Source organism: Lepidochelys kempii, chromosome 7 (genome assembly GCF_965140265.1).
Source record: "Lepidochelys kempii isolate rLepKem1 chromosome 7, rLepKem1.hap2, whole genome shotgun sequence".
In the NCBI taxonomy this organism is placed as follows: Eukaryota; Metazoa; Chordata; order Testudines; family Cheloniidae; genus Lepidochelys; species Lepidochelys kempii.
Genome location: NC_133262.1, coordinates 67,899,230 through 67,922,638, shown reverse-complemented (window position 1 = coordinate 67,922,638; position 23,409 = coordinate 67,899,230). Strand labels below are relative to the sequence as shown.

The 23,409-nt window shown below is 40.6% G+C and overlaps 1 protein-coding gene across 5 annotated transcripts in view; it reads right to left on the bottom strand.

Moving 5' to 3' along the window:
- BMS1 (BMS1 ribosome biogenesis factor) overlaps positions 1-23,409 on the bottom strand; it is a 40,006-nt gene that overhangs the window by 3,258 nt on the left and 13,339 nt on the right. For 3 of the 5 annotated variants that reach the window (XM_073353246.1, XM_073353243.1, XM_073353244.1), the window contains exons 9-20: positions 22,870-23,009; positions 18,522-19,327; positions 17,742-17,843; positions 16,157-16,311; positions 15,455-15,536; positions 13,650-13,726; positions 10,157-10,339; positions 8,012-8,200; positions 6,918-7,098; positions 6,281-6,339; positions 2,304-2,426; positions 1,040-1,187 (exon numbers count right to left, since the gene is read on the bottom strand). In XM_073353246.1, the coding sequence (XP_073209347.1) occupies positions 1,040-1,187; positions 2,304-2,426; positions 6,281-6,339; positions 6,918-7,098; positions 8,012-8,200; positions 10,157-10,339; positions 13,650-13,726; positions 15,455-15,536; positions 16,157-16,311; positions 17,742-17,843; positions 18,522-19,327; positions 22,870-23,009 (2,245 nt within the window). The remainder of the gene's footprint in view (positions 1-1,039; positions 1,188-2,303; positions 2,427-6,280; positions 6,340-6,917; positions 7,099-8,011; positions 8,201-10,156; positions 10,340-13,649; positions 13,727-15,454; positions 15,537-16,156; positions 16,312-17,741; positions 17,844-18,521; positions 19,328-22,869; positions 23,010-23,409) is intronic. The other 2 variants (XM_073353247.1, XM_073353248.1) reach the window with 2 other exon arrangements.

Sequence of the window (23,409 nt, the reverse complement as noted above, 5' to 3'; positions counted from 1 at the left end):
CCATTCAACCCCCCTGTTCCCCGCCCCCTGACCACCACCCCAAACTCCCCTGCCCTCTATCCAAGCTGAGCTGAGGCTGCGGGGGAGGGGGAACAGCAGGTGAGGGACAGGGGGCTACCCTCCCGAGCCAGGAGGGTCCCGCGGGCCGGATGTGGCCCACGGGCCATAGTTTGCCCATCTCTGCTCTAGAACATCAGGCAGAGCAATGCATGTATTAATACCTCTGGATTCCTCAAAACCTGCATACAAGTTCCCAAAGAGAAGCATATTCCTGAAGAGTCCCAAGTTCAGTATCACTGTACTAGATATTCCTACCTGATTAAAAAAACATATAATGATCTATAGCAAAGGAGGTCACGTATAGATTGTGCCTATTAGTAGCAGCATATCCAAATAATTAGTCTTCCCTCTACATGCTTTTCAAAGCCAAACTATATGCTGCTATTATTTTCCAGGAGCACAAATTCAATATGGTGTAACTACAATCATATGAGAAAAGAGCATAGGGCACAGTGACCTGATGCACATATCATCCGACTGCAGTCCAGTAGGGAATCCCCAGCAGATCACTAAAAATTAAACATCTGCTTTGTCATCACACATCAGATGAGAGAAAACCCTCTGATTAAGGGCTATCAACTCTCCGCTGATTTATAATAAAAATCCCTTTCTAGCACTCACACCACTATATATAGCATATGCTTGAGTTCTCTAGGCAAACAGAGTTCTAAATTCTCCAGAATATAGTTTACAAAATAAACTAACACTGAGGGCAGAAATAGGTCACCTAATAGATGTTCTTCATCTGTATTTCCTATTATTCTCAACAGCAGCATAATTGAAAAGAACCAACATAAGTGAAACTCTTTATCACACACACATTCATCACCACATGTGATAAATAATCAAAAGATTCTGTTCTCTCTGAATTCACATTTAGGTTATTAGAGATTCAAGAATACAAATGGTGCTTCCATTCTTGGGGAAGGAGGAGAAAAGGCATGGGATGATAATCTCTTTTTTGGGGAATGCTGCTCACCACTCATCAGCAGCTTGTCTTCAAATGTTGCCCTGAACGCCCCTTCGGGTTTTCTAAGAGCCTTTTTGATCTGTCCTCGAATACCACTCACAGTGCGAATGGCCGCCCCTTCAAATTTAGCCACTTCCAATGGAGAATTGAACATTCCCTGTGAAACACAAAGATTATAGATCATTTATTAAAGATGGCATGTTTATTATGAATAAAATACAATCCTACCACTCTCTACACAGACCTGTGTAGGCCACAAAAGCACAATCATCCCCAAGTGGTTTATCATAAACAGGGAACTGAGATCATAAATTGTTGTTCTTAAATTTATACTGACACTGATCACATTAAGTATCTATGATCGTGATTATTTTTTTCCTCTAAGATAGCCATCTAACTAAAAACTATCTAATTTACACCATATAAATAGAGGTAAAATTTCTTAACAATAAATCCAGGTTTTCACCTTTGCACCCATCCATCTCAACCATGAACGAGTTAAAAAGCATCTGCCCATTTCTCCTTCAAAGATTTGTTTGCCATAACATAACATTTGGCAGGCATCTTGTAAGGTGTAACTGGCTTAAATCACTGGGAGGCGTCGGGGGGAGAGTATCTAATATAATGCAGCATTCTAGGACAAGAGTTTCTGCATTTATAAAATACAATAAATCAGTGGGATTACTCATGGTCTTAAAGTTAAGTGAGGGATTGAGTGCTTTGTTGGACTGGGTGCAGAGTGCTCAGCAACTTGCAGGCTCAAGCCCCAAATCGCCTAACCTAAAGCTCTGTTTAAGGTAGCCTGCAGGCTTCACCAAAGCTGTTTGGCTCATTGGAAACTCAGTATTACACCACCTCCTCCCCCAGCTAGCTCCACAACTGTACAGGAAGTCTTAATTTCTGCAGGAGCTCAGTTTCCATCCTGCAGTTTGTAAATGCTATAGGATTAAACCCTGCTGGAGAAGGAAAAGACTGGGTTAACATACTGCTGAGATGGCAGACACTGGGGAAGCTGGCCAACTGATTATCCACACCCCACTTTTACGAAACCCTCTGGAAGACAGTACTGTATTTGGCACAACAGAGTTTAGAAGAGTGAGGTTTGGCTAATGGAGATCATAATAATTTATATTCCCTGTAAAATACTTTTACAAAACTTATTGAATATACTTAAAAAAAATGAGCAAAATTTCCATTACTTTAAAGAGACTGATGAACTGAGCCCCAAGTTGCATTTCCTTCATTCTAGCAAGATTACAGCACACACACATACCTTAATAAATGATGTGTTTTTGTAAATTTTAAATGGAAAACCAGTCAGCTTTAATTTCTTCACAACTGTTATGGATTTATCTAAATCAAGCACGACTCCTGTGGCAGCTATCCGGAAATCAGGCTGAAATATACAACATATAGATGATTGATAGATCATTAAATGTGTAGAACAACAATCCTACTGCCAGCGACTGAAGAACTCACTTGACAGGTACTATTTCATTACATGCCATAGCCAGAGTTCACAGACTTTACAACTAACAGTAGCGCTGCAGCATGGCAAACTAAAATCAACTTCATGAAAACTGGCTGAGTTACTGCCAATGTCATATCCCTAGCACCCATTAATGAGCTATTTGGAATGGCTATTCAAATTAATTTTAAAGTCATCTTTAAGATTTTTTCCCCCCGTTTTCTACTCTACTCTGCACTCTGTTTCTTCATGAAAAAGAATTTTACACGCACACACATGCAGAATGGCTCAGAGCAAAGGGACTTTGTGTGTATTGTAATAGCAATCATACCTCTCTTGTTGAGACAGTATGAAGATATCCTTTAAATATTTAAAAACCAAAGAGGAAGGCCATATAAAAGAAGACACACATGCACTTCTCTTAGGGCTGGGTTAAGGGTTAACAAAACAACCACTCAAGAGATACTACCTGGCTAGCCAGGGAGCGATCGGCATTCCTTAATATGTGGTGTAAGTGCAAACAAGTGTACGTACATTAAAGGAACGTCTACACTTGGAGCTAGGGTTGTGATTCCCACCTCACACAGATATACTTGCACAAGCTCTCATGGAGCTAGCATGCTAAAAATAGCAACATAGGCTAGCTGTGCCTAGAACCAACTCGGCTGATTCCTGTGGGTACATACTTGGCCCTGCTAAGTTCCTGTGGCCACACTACTCATTTTTAGCATGCTAGGTCAGCAAGAGCTAGCACATGTATGTGTGTGTGTGCGTGCTGAGAATCACAACTCTAGTTCTAAGTCAGGGGTTTCCAAACCTTTTGCCTGCGTGACCCCATTTTGAAACTTACTCTTTCCTATAACCCCAGGCAGCAACATAGCAGCCAAAAACATCCAAGGAATTTACACATTAAGCATCTTATTTAATGCTCTCTCATGTGACACATGGGCTTGCGAGTTGAAACACAGCTTCTCAAAGTTTGGTGGCGTGGTGGAAATTGCACCTCTAATCTCCAATGTGACGTCAAAGGTAGATTGATACCAGCCGATGGACACAAGTGTGCTGAACCCAGCTTCACACAAATATGTGCTTGTGAATAGCACCATCAGTTTCACAATGTATGTTTGAGAGTGCAGGATATTCATTCTTGACAGTGAACAAGAACTGCAGGAGAGAAAGTTGGACATATGTTCCTCACAAGAATCAATCACAGGAAATTTCGATGAGCTATTTGATTTCAGCTGCTGGCAAGTCCATGGCATCAGGCTTGCACTGAAAGGGCAATTATACTTTGTCATATCCAAGTCGTGGAAAAAGGATGAAAACCGTTCCTCCAGCTGGCTGAGATGCTCAGACATCACCTGTGTGGGAGGCAGAAAAATTACATTGTCAGATAGGAACTTGCAAAGCTGTGGGAAGAATTCATAGTTTGTCTTCAACAGATTATTCTTCCAGGAAACAATTTTCTTCGTGAATCCTGGGATTCTAATACTCAGCTGAAGGGTGTGGGTGTCCTTGCAGGCATGTTTTCAATTAATTCAATTTCCCAAATGTGTCTGACATAGGCAAGAAGGCACATCTCCCTTTGGTCACAAAAAAAAAAAATCAAATAATTCACTCTTTTTGCAGTCTATTGCATGAGCATGCAGCTCGTCTCTCAGTTGAAAAAATCATCCCAGTACTTTTCCTCTTGAGAACCATAAACTTCAGTGTGGAACAACAGCACATCATGATCAGACCCTATTTCTTCATACAGTTTTGCAGAGAGATGCGAGCCTTGATGTAGTTCACAATAGATGAGACCTGCTGCAAAACTTCACCTTGCTCTGGACTCAAAAGAGTTTTAGACGCCAGTTGTTCTCTGTGAATTATGCAATGAATCCACACAGCAGACAGCAACTTTCTTTACCGAGGCGCACAGACCTGCTTTGTGGCCTGCCATAGCTGGAGCTCCATCTGTGGAAAAGCCCACCATGCGATCACATGGTATATTTTTGTCTTGCATGTAGCACAGCAAACATTGTATCTCATGTCCGGGAAGAGGGAGACAGAACAGAATGTCTTCAAGATCTGCACCCTCCCATGCCAATTTCTTGGCTTTTGAAAAATGCACTCATGCTCACATCAACTTGAAGAGCAAAAGCATCCGTGTTTTCTGGATAATCCAGCCATGTGTTTTCCTGATCTGCTGCTATCACTTCAAAAGCATGCTGAAGTGAAGGATTGGGGAGTGGTATGGCTCAGATTGTTTGCCTTGTTTTCTCTGCACATTATGTTCACTATATCAATTGCAGCTCGCAAAATCAAAGTCACTCCAATTGTGTGAGGCTTCTTGGTCCGTGTGATGTCGTAACTCCCCTCAAATGCCTTTTGAGCTTGGTCAGAGATGGACATGGCTCTCTCGAATTGCACGTGTTGATGGGAAAGTTCTTTCTGGAGCGGGACAAATGACCTTGATTTTCCTATGCGGTCCTTGTGAAGAGTTTCCAAGTGTCGTTTAAGTTTATTAGGCTTCATGCTTTCACAAGATAACACTGTGTAACACACCAGGCATTTTGGCCTTTCTTCGTTCTTGACTAAAACACTGGTGACGCCATAATTAAAGAAAGCCTCACATTTGTGAGCATTTTTCTTGGTTTCTTGTTTTTTGTTCATAACTGCATCACTAGACTCACTACTGAAGGTTGAAGCAGATATTATGCATAAAAATGAGTCCATTGTGCTTCTTACCACAGAGCAGAAAGAGGAATTCACTGTTAAGCACATGAGGCCAGGACTTAGGAAAGCCACATGTGGTGAAACTAGGGTAGCACAGAGACAGTGACTTACAATGATTCTTTATCCTTCAGTGCCAACAGGGTGCTCAGAGTGGCATAAAAGAAGATAAACTCCCTAAGGTAGGGCCCATACAAGCCACTGCCGATTTCCATCTCAGAAAAGGCTAGCGCAGGCTCCTACCAGCTTGAGAAGAAAGGATGCTCTGTTGATGAGGCTGCTGCCCACAGATAAGGATCTTCTGCATTCAAGTCCCTCAGCTGGATGCTTGCACAGCTGGATGGTGCAAATGCCCAAATTGGCATCCGCAGAGCCACCTCCGCATAGGCAATATGTCTGGACCTGCTCCACAAATGCCGCACCAGGAGGCATCTGATCTACAAAAGGCATTCTTCTGGTGAAGCATCTATGAAGCGGGTCTGGAGACATTTGGGGGCAGATGGCATCGTCTTGCAGGCTGAAACTGATCCCCTGGACCTGCAACTCCATCTGCTGATGGTGCAACCCACAGTTGGGAACCTGTGCTCTAAGTGTTACACATATGTATACACAACAAAATGTATACACAACAAAAAACGTACTTTAATATAGTATGCCCACCATCATTGATAAAAATGTTGAAGGGACACCTGTAATATTTTTGGCAAACAGGATTTCAGATCAATCACAGTGCAGGAAAGAAACTCTTGCATCAGGTATGTCACTGCCTTTCAGTTAATCTGGTCTAACTATAATGAGGTTATCCTATACAGTTGGGATATCAGCCCAGCAGGAGTAGGAATACATCCCTCCATACAAACCTTTATCAAATGAAGTATCTAGCTTCTTCTCTAGGTCTTCATCCCATGCTCATCATCACAGTATCTGAGTGCCTTACAAATTTTAAAAGATTCTCTAAGAGCCTGTCATATCCTTGTTTAAACATACGTAAGCTTTCAAAAAAATTCACTGTTTGATACAATGATCTACAGAAAGAGCCAAGTAACATTTTGTGATAATAAACCTACCGTTGTGCCACTGACTGACTGAATTGCCAAAAATCCTGTCCCTTGGGGAGTGATGGGGCCTAAAAGCAAAATTGAAAAAACAAATGACGACGTGTTTGGCTAACCAACAACTGGCTATTGTTTAAAGGTGGTATGAACATTAGTATGTTCAGAATTATGTATTCTAGATCCCCCACCAAAAAAAATAAGATGGTTAAACTAGCCATTCAGCACATTACTCACATAAATAGTCCCACTTTGAAGTGAATGGAATTACTTGTGTGAGTGAAGTAACTCCCACAAGCAAGTGTTTGCAGGACTGGGTCCTTAACATGTTCTCTCTTTCTGGACATATAGTCACCAGTTCCTCCTTGATGCAATATCCCAGCAGGCTGATCAGAATTTGACTGGAATCCTGCATGAAGGAGTTAGTTCCCTCTCGACCTCCCTTCTCTCTCTTAACCATATTGCACATTTGCTAATTCTTAGTATTATTTTATATCCTATGGGAATAAACATTTGTTTTAAGTGATTCTCTCTTTCCCCAAAGTGATCAGCTGGTTATTTGTATAGGAAATTCCTAATGCCTCCTCTAAGGCTAGGGAGTTTTGCAGTTCACCATGTGGCTGTAGATTGTAAATCTAAATAAAATCCTTACCCCAAAACGTTGCTCCACAATGCATATGTTGTGGTGAATACTTAAGAAGCCTATGACGACCATTATGATCTTCAATATAGTACATAGGGATAGTCTGAAATCGCCTCCACCCCAAGGAGAAGATGATAGGGTCCCGTGTTTTAAGTATCTTCTTATACCAACGATGTTTTTTCAGACGTAACTAGTTAAAAGAAAAGACTGACAATATTAAAAGCACAGCATTAGGCCTAATATCAGTGATTATTGAAGCAATCTCCATCCTTCCTAAATGCTTGTTTAACAACCAAAGAACTTTATTTTTTTTTAAAACATGTCTATTCATGATGGTCAGGGTGACTTAAAATAGCTGGCATTTCATCTATTTAAAATTTTTTAAAACTGTGTGTATACAATATACATACACACACATCTATCTATCCCCTTTCCCAAACCTCTGATTGTAATTTGCCTTATTTAGACTTTGTCTACACTAGAACTTTTGTTGGTCAGGGGTGTGAAAAAACACCCCACTGAGCGACAAAAGTTTCACTGACAAAAGCATTGGTGTGGACAGCGCTATGTCAGTGGGAGATGCTCTCCCACCTACATGGCTACCGCCACTCGTCGGGGTGGTTTAATTATGCCAGCAGAAGAGTTCTCTCCCTCTGGTATACAGCAGCTACACAGGAGACCTTACAGCTGTGCCACTGTAAGGTCTGTGGCGTAGACAAAGCCTTAGATTATAGACCCTAGGGAACCGCAAATGTCTTTGCATGAGCTTGTTCAGCAACTAGGATGATGGGAGGAGGGGCCTCTTTGTGCGAATAAATACCAAAATAACAATATTGATAACATTTTCCTTCTGATCATCAAACCTGCATTAAAATATTAAAACAGGATAGCAGCCAAGTTATAATCTCAAACACTGGACTTTTAAATTAACTATGCCAAAAGCCCTCTCTTTTTTCAGCACAAGGACCTTCAGACAAAGGTCTCAACTTTTTTTAGCTATTAGTTACATTTGCCAAATAGGAAATAAAAACCAACAGCAATACCATGCCTACTGAAACACAGCTGTACCACCATACACAGCACACACAGCTTTGGCTCCATACCTGTACATATCCCACATTTCCTTCGCTGTTGCCTAAACCACCCAGGATAATTGGATAGTGAGGGTCAAAATTAAGCACAAATTCACATGGGATATTCTCAATCTCTATTCGAACATACATCCCAGGGCGGAAGCCCTCATACTGAACTCTGGATTCATCATCCTGGTCTTCAAATTCAGCCCGATTAAGCTACGTGAGAAAGACGGGGGAAAAGTTTTAATGGGTAGAAAATGGAACATGAAAAACCATGTATGAACAAGGCTTGTGCAGAAGGTTTCAGTTTTACTTGAAAAGCAAATTAATGTTTAATTTACATGGTATCTGTCTGGATAGCCCGAATAGTTCTAGTAACTTACTTCAGAGTAACAGATGTCTGCCACCACAAATTCTTTCCTTTGCAGTTCCCTTTAGGAAACAGCAGATCCAGCTTTACACAGGAAAGTCCAAAACACATCTGGGCATACTGCTCTACCCCGAGTACAGTGCCCAGAAGAAACAAGTGACTTTTTGGACAGATCCTTAGAATACTGAATTTAGGGTAAAATTTCAAAAAGTGCCTAAACGATCGGGGCACCAAAATCAGTTTTGAAAATGGGATGTGAGCTTCTAAATCTAAGCATCTGTGAAATATTTTTACCTTAAGTGCCAGAGAGGAGGGCCCTATCTTTATCTGTGAGATGCTATGTGTACCTAAGATTCTATGCAATTAAAAAAAGATCCTTGTAACTAACAGTAGGGTTCTTTCCCTCTGTTTTTGTACTGCTAGGAACATCTATATTTTGCTATACCACTACCGATTGTTCTGGATGCTGTTTGTGCAGATGTTGGAATCTAACATATAGGATAAATCCTGTGGCTCAAGTACATTTCTGAAGTCTTTGGATTTCTCCAATTTACTTGGACTCTCTCTCTGGCAATACACTGTGATGGCAATACACTGCTTAAGGATCACTATAATACATGTTTCCCTAACAGGCCTTTAGTGCAGGAGCTCTAAATTGGCTCATTCTTTTCCTGGAAGAGGCTTGTTTACATTTTAAGTGTTCTTATGCAAGCACATGGGAACACAAGGTCTTGTTGTTTGGTACTTATGTCAGAGGTTAATGCAAACCTGTACAACTGAGTTAATGGCTAATCTGAGCAAGATTTTGTTAGATAAGAGGGTGGTGTACACTGTGGGTCTCTTTTTTTTTTTTTTAAATAACCTTACACTATGATATACATCAGCAAGGTTCTTCAGAAAGATGTCAGTGCAATACAAAAAGCTATATTAAAAACTACATTCAGGGTTTCATTTAACAACTAAACATTGCAGCAGAGTTACCAGCTCAAATTGTCTCTCAAATGTCTTTGAAAATTCTCACCACACAACTGGAACAGGGATTTTCAAACTTTTCAAGTGTGGAATACATTCTGATGTACACTTTGCCTTGTGGACACTTACTTACTCACTTGTGATGCCTTAATAGCCATATGGCAACCACAGCAATTGCTTAAAAGAAAAAGTAATTATTAGCGAAATATTTTTACCTGTAGTCAGTGCAATAAAGATTTTGACCTCTTTAAATCACAGACTACACTTGCTTTTAATTTCATTTCCCCTTCTCATCTGATATTTCTTTCCATTGAAAACACCTGCCACGTGACCACCTCGCTCTCTGCTCCACGGATCACAGCTTGGGAACCCCTGAACAGCTAACATTTACACAGTAGCTTTAGGTGAGTGCCACATTTTAGTAGCAATAATGATTCAATAAGTCAATTAAAAAGAAGAGCTTCAAAAGAATTAGTATTTTGGTTTTTTTTAAAAACGGTAATGGAATCACACTATTCACCAATTAAAAAACTCCCTCTAAACATATGGTGTTTTGCACATAAATGCTGAAGAGCTATCAGTGGCTGCTGAATCTAAGGGCTTGTCTACACTGGCACTTTACAGCGCAGCAAATTTCTTGCTCAGGGGTGTGAAAAAACACCCCCGAGTGCTGCAAGTTTCAGCATTGTAAAGAGCCAGGGTCGACAGTGCACCAGTGGGAGCAGCTCTTTAACGTTGCCCGTGAAGATGTGCCCTAAGAGTCCCCCAGAGAAAGAGTGTGTGGTACTTAAGAAGCTTCATAGTCAAATAGCCAAGTTGACAGCTTCTACCTGAGCTTGTTTCTGCATTTCCCCTTTGAGATCATCAAAGTATGTGGCATCCCCTTCATCATATTCAGCATCAAACATCTCCTTCAATTTGTGCTTCTTGTCCATGCGCTTTTGCTTCTCCTCCTCCTCTCCTGGTTTGGGTTCTTTTCCTTCTTTATCCTCTTCCTCCCCTTCACTTCCAGCCTAGAAAGAAAGACAAGTTTATCAAACAGCTTTTGAAAAGTTAGTTCACAAAATTCCTTGTCTGGACAACATTTTATATACTACACCTACAGAACATGACCAAGGAGCAACACAGGGTATGTTCGATACTACGGGCAGCAACTGCAGCTATACTGCTGTAGCACACCACAGGGTACGTTTCCTACATTGACAGGAGACGGTTTTCCATCAACGTAGGCAATCCACCTAAGTGCTGGTAGCTTAATCGAGACAAGAGTTCTTGCATTGACCTTAGCTGCATCTACAACAGTGGCTACGTCACACACACCTGGGCACCACAGGCAGGTCAATCTAAATTTCAAGGGCAGACCAGGGTCTATTTAATAATGCAAACGGTGATAAACACAGCTTTTTATCCTAAGAAGATAAACTGTTTAATAATAAATTCACCATATGGAGAAGAATGTCTTCCATAAGAAGTGGAAATGTGTTTCCATGGTGTCTCATTCCTTTTGTCCTCATTAGAAAGCTTTTCAAACCAATATTAAAATAAATGGTATTTTTATTGCTATGGATTGCATTTTTAATGTATGTCAAGTTACTTAGAGCTTGGAATTGGCATAATTTACCATGCCTAAGTTAAAATAAACATATTAATAAAGAAGACTGCATAAGAGTGGCCCAGGACTTGAATAATACACGAGTATTGCCCATCAGGAGTGAGGTACTATGCCAGAGATGATGGACTGGGGGAAGTTTGGACATGAATAACGCCTAGTTCAAGATGCTATGATTAGCAATAATTTCACAAATAAGCAACAACAAAAAAAACAGTGTAAAAAAAAAAAAAACCCTAAAATTTGCAATATTTTGTATGTCTTCAACATTTGCCCTAAATAAATTTGGTCCCTATTACTACAGATTAGCTCATGATTCCATTGTCAACCGAATTCACATACCCGTCCAGAACATTGAATGAGCCTATACTTAAACTTCTTAACTTTTTATTTCCTGGTTTTCAAAGGTCTAAGGATAGGTGCACTGATGCTCTGGAAGGGTAAAAGGCACTGCCAGTGAATGTTAATTCTCCACTAACAAAGTTTTGGAGCAGTGAATTTTCCTTGTTTTTTTTAGTAGGTGGTGATACTGAGAGGACCATGATTGTGGGGGCGGGGAGGGCATAAGAAGGCTTCCTTGTAAACTTACTCCCACTCAGCTACCAGCTGTGCCTGTCTCCTGTCCCTTCCAGTAGGGCTGGAGAAGCCACGGGAAAAAGAGAGAAGGTGGTGACTGATGGGCTATGAAGAGCACGTATACCAGCAGGACGCAGCAAAACAGAGTGGAGGGAGCCCCAGACTCCTCTTTAGAGGGAAGGCGCTCTGCACAACCTTCTGCAGCAGAGGTATGAAATGGTTCAGTCATCTCAGTGGGATTTCTCAAATCAATAAGAACACCTCATGAAGATGAACAAAAGCTGATATAATAGCTCTGAGCACTTTTGTCATAGACTGACCCATTCATCTTAAAGTACCTTCTCCTCTCCCTTCCCTCAAAGTCTCTCTCAGTTCCTATTGTGGAATACCAGTTTCCCAGACAATTTTGCTTTGCAGGTAAGCTTTAGAAAATTTTCATTACTGCAGTCAGCTCTTTATCTGAAATCAATCCTGAGCAGATGATACCAGTTTGGGACGGATCAGAGCCATAGTTTGAGGCTCAAGTGTGTACAGGAAAAACTGTAAGTAATATTTTCATGCCATGCATTTTTTAAGGGAGCTGTATCTCAGAAACCCCTTGTTCAAACAACCTCAAATTAGAACCACACACCATGAGGCACAGTAATTTGCAAATAAGTGTGTACATTTCTGAGTATTTAGAAAAATCGCATTTTAAACAATAAGCTAGTCTCATCCTTACCCATTGTGGAGCTACTGCCTCACTATGATAGCAAGGTGCTTTTCCCAGTATCTCTCTCTATATTGCTCAACAAAGAACAACTCAGGCAGGTTTAAACAGAAGTAATAGGATGAAATTAAGCAAAGAACAAATTAGGCTGAATATCAGAAAAATACATATACAACAGTAAGATCTATGAGACAGTGGAATAGTCCCGCCAAAGAAAGGGTGGAAGCTCATGGTTTGAAGTCACCAGAGAATATACTGTCGGGAACAATCTTGTACTAGTCAGGGTTAGGTGGGCCAAATTTTCTTTTTTTCTTCCCAATTTCTATGATTCCATGAAAGATCAAACACTGGGTGAAATTCATCCTCCTGGGGCTAGCACAAGGCCCCATCACCAATTAGGTGCCACATTAGCCCTCAAAAAAGGGCTGGCTTTCTGTAAAAAGGTGAATGTCACCAACACACAGGTACACTCTACATTACTATGCCTGGCAAAATTAGAAAGCCCTATTGAGGGCAAAGTTAAAAGCAACATATCACCAACATAATACAAATATTTTCCCATAATTATTACTGAAACTAAGTTTACAATTGTGCCCTTTCCCCCAAAATATATATTGCACTGAAAGCATGCAGGCCTGATCTACCCTAGAAAATTAAGTCAGCTCAACTACGTCATTCAGGGGTGTGAAAAAGCCACACCTCTGACTGGAGTAGTTAAGCCAACCTAACCCGCACTGCAGATAGCACTAGATCAACAAAAGAATTACCTATACTGATGGGAGAACGCCCCCGTTGGTGTAGGTAGAGTCTACACTGAAACACTGGAGTGGCACAGCTGTGCCTCTGGAGCATTTCAAGTGTGGACAAGCCCATAGACTAGGGCATGTTACACAGCAGCATTTAACACTACAGCATAAATTCACGTATATATCTTTTGTCTAAGATCCACCCTAATCTTCCATTTGTTTTCCTCTATTTTATATGACAGTACTTCAGAAAGATTACATGAAAATACAAGTTATTAGCAGTCAGGATCATGTTCAACTTGTACCATGCATCACAAACTTGATTTTCAGACCCAGCAAGTGGATCAAGCCTGCCCTCTACTGTTAACTATGGTAAATTGATTTCTGCTCCCCCACAATTATGAGCTCCATGTAAAGAATAATATAGTTTATTAGATCCCCTAAAATTAAAAGCACATCTGATCCTAATGAAAATAAAAGAAAGGAAACTTTATCTATTTCATTCCAGTCCCTCAGATACCAAAATGTTCTCTTCATTACAGCAGCCTTGTTTCTACTGATTTATGAGCAACTTTCCAGTTGGGATCCTGAGCTGAAGGATGTTCGAAACAGAACAACCCACCACACAGAGAGAAACACACTAAATAAGAGCAGCTGATGAACAATCAAGCTAGAGATCATACCTCATCTCCTTCTGCTGGTGGTTTTCCTTTGTGCACAACCCCTGTTTCTAGGTCTTCAAAATCACCATACAGTTCTTCTGTAAATAGAGCAGCCAAGAAATCCGCAAGTTAGCAACATTTTTGCACTGCTCTGTAACACTTCTAAGCGCTTGTATTTTGTGCATATTTATTTCTCACTAATACTTCACATTTTGATTGCTGTACAGATTTATCACATTTTCTTCCCACATTCTGTAGAAAACGAGTGGCAGCCCAGCTTTTCAGTAGCTCTTCCTTTTTCCTTTCAGTAATGGACCATCAGCAACTTTCTTCACACATCTCCAGCGCCTCAAAATTCAAGTGAAGTTCTAGCAAAGCCCACATGCCTCGCCTCCCTGCATCTCTCAGAGTGAAAGCCACACAGGTGGAAAGAGTGAAACAATTCTTAATTTTGACAGCACCCTCTCATTATCTCTGACTCAGCACTGCCCACTAATTTATCAGCACAGCAACCTGGGCTCCAGCTTCCGTCAGATGTGGAGGCAAAGACTGCAGGGAGAGCAAAAATCTAAAATGGATCCAGTAATTTCAGAAAGTTGAAAAATAAATGGAAGTTTGCTCTACAAAAGTTATCAATATTCAAACAGTTTGCTTTGGAGATAATATAATCATATTTGAAATTAAAAACAGTATCTCCATAAATTCGCCAACACTAAAATCCCAACTTTTCAGCAAAACTAAGAGACAAGACTTACTTACTGCAAATAGGATTTCTGTACATTTCAATCCCATCTGTACAAAAGGAACAGCTAAGCACACCTACAAAACTGAAAGCTGATTATCTATGAGGGCTTGGCTACACTTGCAAGTTAGAGCACATAAAAGCAGCCCTGAGAGCCCTAGCTCACTACCGGTCCACACTGGCAAGGCACATAGAGAGCTCTGACTTCACGGTTAGAGCTCTCCTGGAACTCCACCTCGGTAAGAGGATTAACCCTTGTTGTGCCTTGGCTAAAACGCCCAGGCGCCCTGTGAACAAGGTGTTGCATTACTGAGCTCTGATCAGCCTCTGGAAACATCCCATAATCCCCTTAAATCAAGTGGCCACTCTTCTCATTGTTTTGGAATCGCTGCAGGAATGCGATATGCCCTTTGAAAGCTCTGTTTCTGACAACCAGCTGCTTATCTGCTCCGAGGCAAAGCAACCATTACCTGTGGAATGCTGTTTTTGAGAGAGCGAGGGGGGGGGCGGGGGGGATGATCTGCCGCTGTCTGAATTTACAAGACAGCATGCTGATATGCTCTCCACCCCCCCCCCGCAAACACAACACACTCCCTGTCACACTCCACCTCCCCCCCACCCCCCATTTGAAAAGCATGTTGCAGCCAATGCACTTGTAGCTGTCAGTGTGGACAGATTGTAGCGCTTTCCCTACTGCATTCTACGAAGGCTGGTTTAACTCAAAGCGCTCTACACCTGCAAGTGTAGCCATGCCCTGAGTGGAAGCCAACCAGCCTTGAGTGGAGATTCTATTTTCTATTCTATATGATAGACAGATTCTATATTCAAAGAGCGTAAACTGTTCCCTCTCTCAAACTGCTATTTCTCTCCTATTTGTGCACAGATGGATACCAGCTACAGTAATAAAATCAGTTAATGCTTGCATAGTGCTTCAAATATGTAAAACAGGTAGAGAACTTGGCAAGGGTGTTACTAATGTAAAACATTTTTAAATACATAACAGAATTTTGGGTTAAATATTAAGTCACAGCATTTATTAGAAGTTTTTTCTCCATTACTCATATTCTAAGAGCATCAGACGTACCATCTTCCTCCAGCAGTTTTGCTGCATCTTTATCTGCTTCCCACTTTCCTGTTACAAAGCAGTCTTGAATACTGTTCATAACCTGTAAAATGAAAGTGTTACTTGGACACTTCTCATGACTACAAAGCACCTCAACAGCTGACACACCTTGTCTGTAATACTTGTTCTGGCTTAGAGAGACGGCTTGCTCTCAGTCCATTTGCTATCCACATCGCAACACAACTATCAAAACTGTCTTCCTTGCTGGCAACCTCCACAGAGAGGTGGAGGGGGAATGAATTAACCTCTTCCTACCCCCAGAAATCATCCTGCCAGAAAAAGGCAAAAGCTCATTAAAGTCAGCACATTAATGTGAGTCTGGGGTAACCATTTAGTGAATAAATAAGATGACGTCAGTCATCACAGCAATCCATCCAGCATCTTTCACTAGCATTAAGTTTACTTACTTTCATTTCCCCTTCCTATGCTAAAAAAAACAAAACCACCAAGATCTTGTTTGTGTGTAAATGTCTCTGGTGAGGACAAAGAGGAGACGAGAATTTCTGAAGACGACACATAGGCAGAACTGTCTGTAATTCACATGGGTTCGTTTCACGTCTCCATGACATATCAGCAATTCTTTATAAGGGAAATTCAAGACTGGTGTAAGTGGATACATACTAAGAGTAAAGAGTGTAAGAGCTGTCTGTCCAAAAGCAGTACCTCATCTAAATCCCAATCCTGGGGGGTTTCCACTGGAAATTTGGAGCAGTCAAGGGCATTAGCCTTTTGTTTGGATTCTTTGTCAGGACGGCTGACGTGGAACAGCCCTCCAAGCTCTTCATCAGCATCATCCTCTTCATCGGCATCCTCAGCCACTAAATAAAATGCCATAGTTAAAAGCATCATCTGCAAATCATACGTATATATTAAATTAATCAAAAACCTCTCTTGCTCCATACATCTTTAAATGTCTGATGTAGTTTGAGGAAAGAGGAATTAAATCATAAAAGTGGTTTATGCACAAGTGTACTAGTAAGGAGACCAGCGTTCCAGCTTGTATTAAGAAAGCAGCAAAACGAATACATTGTTTGATTCCCTTACAGAGCAAGCAGCAGCAAGCGAATTATTCTATACTGAGATCAGAACCCAAAGTCAGGTCTTTAGCTGGAGAGCAAATGGGACGGGACGGGACTGTGGGACAAATGTATTACACATGTAAAATTTCACATACTTTAACAGAAAAATCAGGTGCCTCATGGATGATTGGATTTATCTGAAAAAATCTGTTCTTTGATTAAGCCACTGTGAGGTCTTTGTTCAACACCTCATGTAGAAACTGTTTCACACAAAAGTGATAAAACAAAACAAAACAAAACCCAGCCTATTAGAAAAAGGCTGTCTATTTCTCCAAAACCAAATCCCATTTGTTTTGTATCCATCTGCAAACTGCTAACACTGGGTTTGTGAATGTATTGGTAATTTCTTAGGGCATTATACTGCAAACCTTAGTATACAGAACTCCCAGTAACGTCAACAGGAGTTGTACATGTTGAGAGGACAGTCTCTTGCTTGGAAATGTATCAGTTTATTAATTAAACAGGGTGCATACATCATGTAAATGACAGCTTTATCTTCACTTTAAACCAACTGCCTGATTCTTGACAAATTACCATCATTATCTTAAAAAATACATTCTATAACAGACATCATAAAATTAATCTCATTCATAGTCTGAATGAACACTTCCTCACCTTTCGAAGAAGGCTTGGTTAAATTTAGACAAAATTCACTGAGAAAAAATCTCATGTGACCAGACAGATCATAAATAACCAGTTGCCAAAATAGGTGGTATGTGTATAGCATCTACTACTAGATCTTTTTTATTTTTAAAAAGATGAGCTTAAATGTTTTGGGAAAATACTATATACCAAAGGGAACTCAATACTCTTTCTATCCACCTGGGAAAATATTGCTGTATCTCAAAAAGGAAGGACCCAACCAATATATGTTTAGCAAGCCTCTGGATAAATACTAGGTCAAACTAGCATAAAATATGTTTAATTAGGAAGACAAAATTATCTTTCGGAGGGGGGGTGCGGGGGGGGTTGTAGAAAAACTAAAATGTGAACTCCTGTTACCAATAAGGAGAGTTAATTCCATTATTTCCTCATGCACCCATGGAAGAGTAGACTCCAAAAGCTATGGCTAACTAATATGCCTATGATTAAAAGGCTATACAGGGATCAGAACAATAGCATCATGAGGCTGGGAGAGAAACTTACACTTATACACATGGGATTTTTACCTGTTCCATAAACAAGTTTGCGAAGGTTGGGAGCAGACTGTTGTTGTCTCAGAAAAGCTTCGGCTGCCTTTTGGGTAAGGTCTTCCTTCCACTTAAGTGCACCTGAAAGGGGAGGGAGAAGAACACTGTAAATTCCTTCCTCCACTGGCAATGCATTAGACTAAGGGACCATCTGCACTAGGGAGAAAACTTAAACAGGGAGTCAATTACAATACACTTAAAATTGGTAGATAGGATCAAGACTTTATACTGGTTACGTGACACAGATACACATGGTTGGCTCTAATTTTTCATCCTGTATTGTAACACTCTCCTGTGATTTGGTTGGTTTTGCAGTGTAGACAGTTTCTAACTTTTGAAGGAAAAAGGGGAAAAGAAAGATTAAGACCAGAGCCTGCAGACTAAACTATAGACTATTTTCATCATTATAAATTCACCACTGACATCTGTTAATAAAATCACTGAAAGGTAGTTTACTTTTTCCAAATGCAATACACAAGTTTCACTTTTTTGAAAACATATCACAGTAAAGATAACAATTCTGCTGGTCTTTCGGGCCTTTGATCAGAGAACTCTATAAAAGCTAGGTATAATCAATTTTACTGTCAGGGAAATTGAGGCTTAAGCAGAGAATCAATGGCTTACAAAAGGTCTGAGATGCAGTTTCCTGCTCTAGTTACTGGACAACAGTGCTTCCCAAGAAGAAAAAGAGAGACTGCTTGCAGCAATGAACATTATGCCAAATGCACAGTAAAGGAAAATGAGAAATTTAAAATTTACCTGCTGTGTCTGCAGAAAAGTCATTTTCTTCTCCATACTCCTCTTCCTCCTTCAGTAGATTTTCAACATCATCATCATCCTCATCTTCTACAGTCTTTGATTCAGCCCATTCAACACCATCTACATTCTTCTCTGGAGCACTCTGAATCCCTTTCCTATCGGATTCTTCAACTTTTGAGTCATCATTTGATCCTTCCTCTTCCTGGGAGGATCCTTCAGCCTCAGATTCAGATGCCTCGTCAGCTGTGCAGTTTCCAGAATCTGTAGTGGAAACCACTTTTTTACCCAAACGGTGATCTATGTTATGATTCTCTCTTCGTTCTTTATCTTCCCTGCCTAATTCACAGGGTGTGAATTTACTTATTTGTCTGCTTGAAGATTCAGAAGCGCTGTCTGAACTTTCCTTTTCGTCACTTTCTTCTTCATCTCCATGGTCTTCTGCCTCTTCCTTGCTTTCATCAAGGTCAGTTTCCCCTTCGTCCCCTGAACTCATCTCAAGATCATCATCGCTATTAGCAAATGCCGGCAGTTCCACTGCAGTTTCTTCTGTAGTCTCCTCTCTTTTCAGACGCTTGGCACTCCTGAGACCTAGCTCTTGCCCTGGTACCTCTTTGTCACTTTCTCCCTCCACATCGTCACCATCACCACCTTCACTTCCATCCATCTCATCCTCAGACATTTCTTCATCTTGTCCCTTCTCTTCATCACTTGCTCCATCATCATTTTCTTCTTCAAACATTGCCTTCCGACGTACTCTCCCAGTCTTCAAATCAATTTGTTTCTCTTCTTTTGGCATCACAAATCTGCTTTCCCCATGGAGAACAAGATAAAAAAAAATTCAGTTGGCTTTAATTAAACATTTGATGTCACAAACAAATACGGAAGAACATTTTGGTGGTGTCACTCCGACAGCAGAAGTATGGCTACCTGTGCCATCAAAGCAAGTAGCAACACTGTCTGACAAAGAAATCTCTTAGTTCAAGAAGCCTCATTGTGGTAATGTCACAACTAAATTAGCGATTCTTCACTGTTGTCCACTAGTTTAGACCGAGTGCCTGCACTAAGTTGTTGGTTTTTTACTGAAGATTATGATTGCCATTCTCCCAGGACCCTCACAAAAACTAAAAATGTATCACCTGTTGCTATGCCAGTGAATTATTTAAAAAAAAAAATTGAAGAAAAAATGTACTGTGTTCAGTGCTGATGGAGTCTCAAACCTTTCTAACTTGGAGAAAAGTACTGTTTTATATGGAGAAATAAATGACAAAAAAACCTATTGTTGTATGCAGTGCTATTGTAGCCATGTCCATCCCAAGATATTAGACAGACAAGGTGGATGAGGTCAGCTTGATTGGACTAACTTCTGTTGGTGAGAGAGAAGCTTTAAAGCTTAGGTCAGGTTTCCCATACACACTTTACTCCCAGGGGAATTCTGCATCTAAAAATTCTGTGCACAATATTTTAAAATTCTGCATATTTTATTTGTCAAAACACTACAATACAATCATGCCAGTTTCAATTATTTGGCAATTTATTTCAAAATATCTGTCAGCAAGTATATCTGTAACAATACAGACAACAAAATAGATCCAGGAAACGTTGCGCAGCTGGGGCTCCCGCATTCAGCCCTGGAAAAAGGAAGCATTTAGGTGGAAAACAGAAATTCTGCATTAAGAAGTGGCACAAAATTCCAGCAGGCGTAATGCTTACTTTGGTGTAATGACGTCACTCAGGAGTGTGAAAAATACACACCCCTGAGAAACGTAGTTATACCGACCTTACGCCGCCCGCCCCGCCCCGTGCAAACAGTGATATGTCAGCAGGAGAGCTTCTCCCGCCGACATAACTACCACCTGTCACAGAGGTGGAATAACCAACAGGATTGCGCTCAGCTGTCGTCTTAGGGTGTCTTCATCAAAGTGCTACATTAGTGCTACATTAGTGCAGCTGCACCGATGCAGCGTTTGTAGTGTAGACCTGCCCTTTTACACAGAGTTGGTCTAACTATGTCACTCAAGGGTGTGGATTATTAGTGTCATAGTTAAAGACAAGATGGAACAGATTATTTAGCATAAGTAGTTAACACATATTTCAAGGGATCATTCAAGGTGAAGAGTCCCATCAACACTCCTGCAGTTATAGGAAGAAAAGGGGAAGGATCTACCCGGGGGGGGGGGGGGATGATATGGGGTAGCTGGTTATAGACTGTTGTAAGAAGCCTTAAAATCCAGTGTGTCTATTCAGTCCATGAGTGTAGGAATCTAGCAAGACACTAAAAATCTAAGCTCATCATCAGAAGCAAGCTCCCCACAGACCAGGATACAACTCAAAAAGCGGCACCAGACCCTGCCAGAATAATAGATGCAAAACCTGCAAACATATTTCCACTACTACAATGATCTACACCCCCCCCACCACACTTTTCAAAATCTCTGTGCCTACACTTGCCTATCACAACATGCCATCCAGTGAATTAAATGCCCCAATAGCAACTGTGCCAGGGTGAAACCAGACAATTACTATGCTTTCAAATGAACTCATACAGGAAAATGATGCAAGACAAAAACACCTCATCACCTGTGGGTGAACACTTTTCAAAGTGAACACTCTTTATCTGACCTATTGCCTAAAGGAAACTTGCACAACACTTTCAAAAGGCGAGCCTGAGAGCTTAAATTCATAACTTTGCTGGACACTAAACATCATGGACTGAAGAGACATACTGGATGTATGGCTTTTTACAATGATATACAACCCACTAGCAACTCCCTATATTGCTGCTTTCCCACCTTCCTTTCTCCCTATCAGAAGGGAGTTCATAGGCCACTTCTTCTTGAATGGTCCATTGAAATGTGTTAACTACTTATGCTAAACAATCTATTCTACCTTGTATTTAGCTGTGACATTCTGAGCCCTGGATCTACACTCCACCCCTGATTGGCGTAGTTACACTGATTTAAGTGCTGGTGTGGACAGCGCTATGTCGGTGGGAGAGCTTCGGCATAGTGCATCTTCATAGTGCATCTTCACCAGACACAATGCAGCTGCACCGCTGTACGTGTAGACATGCCCTAAGCCAACAGGAGAAGCTCTCTCTTGTCGGCTTAGAGTGTCTTCATTAAAGCACTACACTGGCGGAGGTGCATCAGTGCCGCTGCACCAATGCGGCGTTTTAAGTGTATACCTGCCCTGAATATGTTTCCCAGACCTGAAAAAGAGCTCTATTAAGCTTGCAAATTTGTCTCTCTCACCAACAGAAGTTGGTCAAACAACAAATATTACCTCTCCCACCTTGTCTCGAAAAACTTCATTAACAGAAGGCATAGAGGTACACTAAAGGATCTCTTTATGAAATTATAAGAATTTTTTTTAAAAAAACAGCTTAGCTGTTTAAGCAAAAGTTAAATAATAATTAGCTGAAGGTGGACAACATGGAACATTTCAGCCTGAACAGTTAAAAAGAGTTATAAGCAACAGAAAACAGTCTTATAACGGGAAGTGATAAGCAATCTAATTGTAGGGTGGCATTACCAACTTCTTCTATAATTAGAAATATACTCCTATTCTGAACATTACTTTGAAGTCTGCAATCCCAGAGTTGCTCAAACAAAGACCAGTGAAATTTACAACCATGATTACTTATCTTTTAGGACTAACTACACTAAACAGAGAAAGTGCAAATAAAGCTTAGATTTCTTCTCCTCTTAAGACCTGACAAAAGAAGAACCTTGTACTGATTATTCCATTCTGAAAAGTTAATACCTAATGGATAATCATAATTTACCGTGCCCAAAAACAGAAATGGCCAAAAAAAAAAAAACTAGATGCATGTCTAAAGGTGATATAAAGCAAATATACCCATTCTACAATTATTTCTCCTATAAACATCCATGCCCACATCCTGAAGCATCCTTACTCCCATGCCCACCTATTGTTTAGTTGAGGTTGAATTATGTTTTCCACGTTTAGGGGAGGACTGATACAGAAGAGTAGGAAACAGTGCTTTTTAACTCATAAAACAAGTTCAAACCCTGATAAAATCAGTACTGAAAATAAGTGTGATGATCTCATCTTACTCTGCTCTAATGAAGGTTGGGAACAGAGTCATGAAGTTTAAACAGGTCTGCTTTAAGTTTTAGAGCTCCGTACTCCTGTTTCTCTTCTACAATAAACCTCTCCCAAACTCTTTCTGTGCATGTGCCATGCAAGCAAGCCACACACCTTTAATATCAGCCCACTGAAACAGCTATTAACTAAGCTACACAAGTGGCCAAAGCTGTTGCCTGTGTTATGCCTCTTCTAATCAAGTTGTTCTGTCTCCCACTGCTCGGTAAAATTCAAAACTTACTCTTGGTTTTCCACATCTTCTGAACCTAATGGTTTGGAGTCCATGAAAAGAGACACTTTGCTTGAAGCCATCTTAACATCAATGGTGGAATGTGTGGAGATGAGGCTTTGGACTAGTTCATGATTTGGTCTCACTTCTTCCTGACAAACCAAAAGATTTTTTTCTGTTTAATAGATCAATTATACAAATGTTTATTGAACTATCAACAAATTTTTAAAACTGCCTAAACTGGGCAACAGGAACAGACTCAATATTAAACCATGCAAATTACAGAGATGGGCTCCTTACCAGTGTGTAAAAAACATATTGTACATTTAACAATATTTTAACTCATGCACCATAATATTTGAAATGGTCTGAGCACAAGACAGAGAAAAAGTTCAAGCCCTGCCTCGGAGAGCAACTTTCTTGGATGAGATACAACCACTCTCCCTCAATTTCCCCACCTGCAAAATGAGACTAAATACATAGGCCCTGCTCTCAGGGATGGCATGACACTTAGTTAATGCTTGGAAAGTATCTGAAGAAAAATAAGCTATG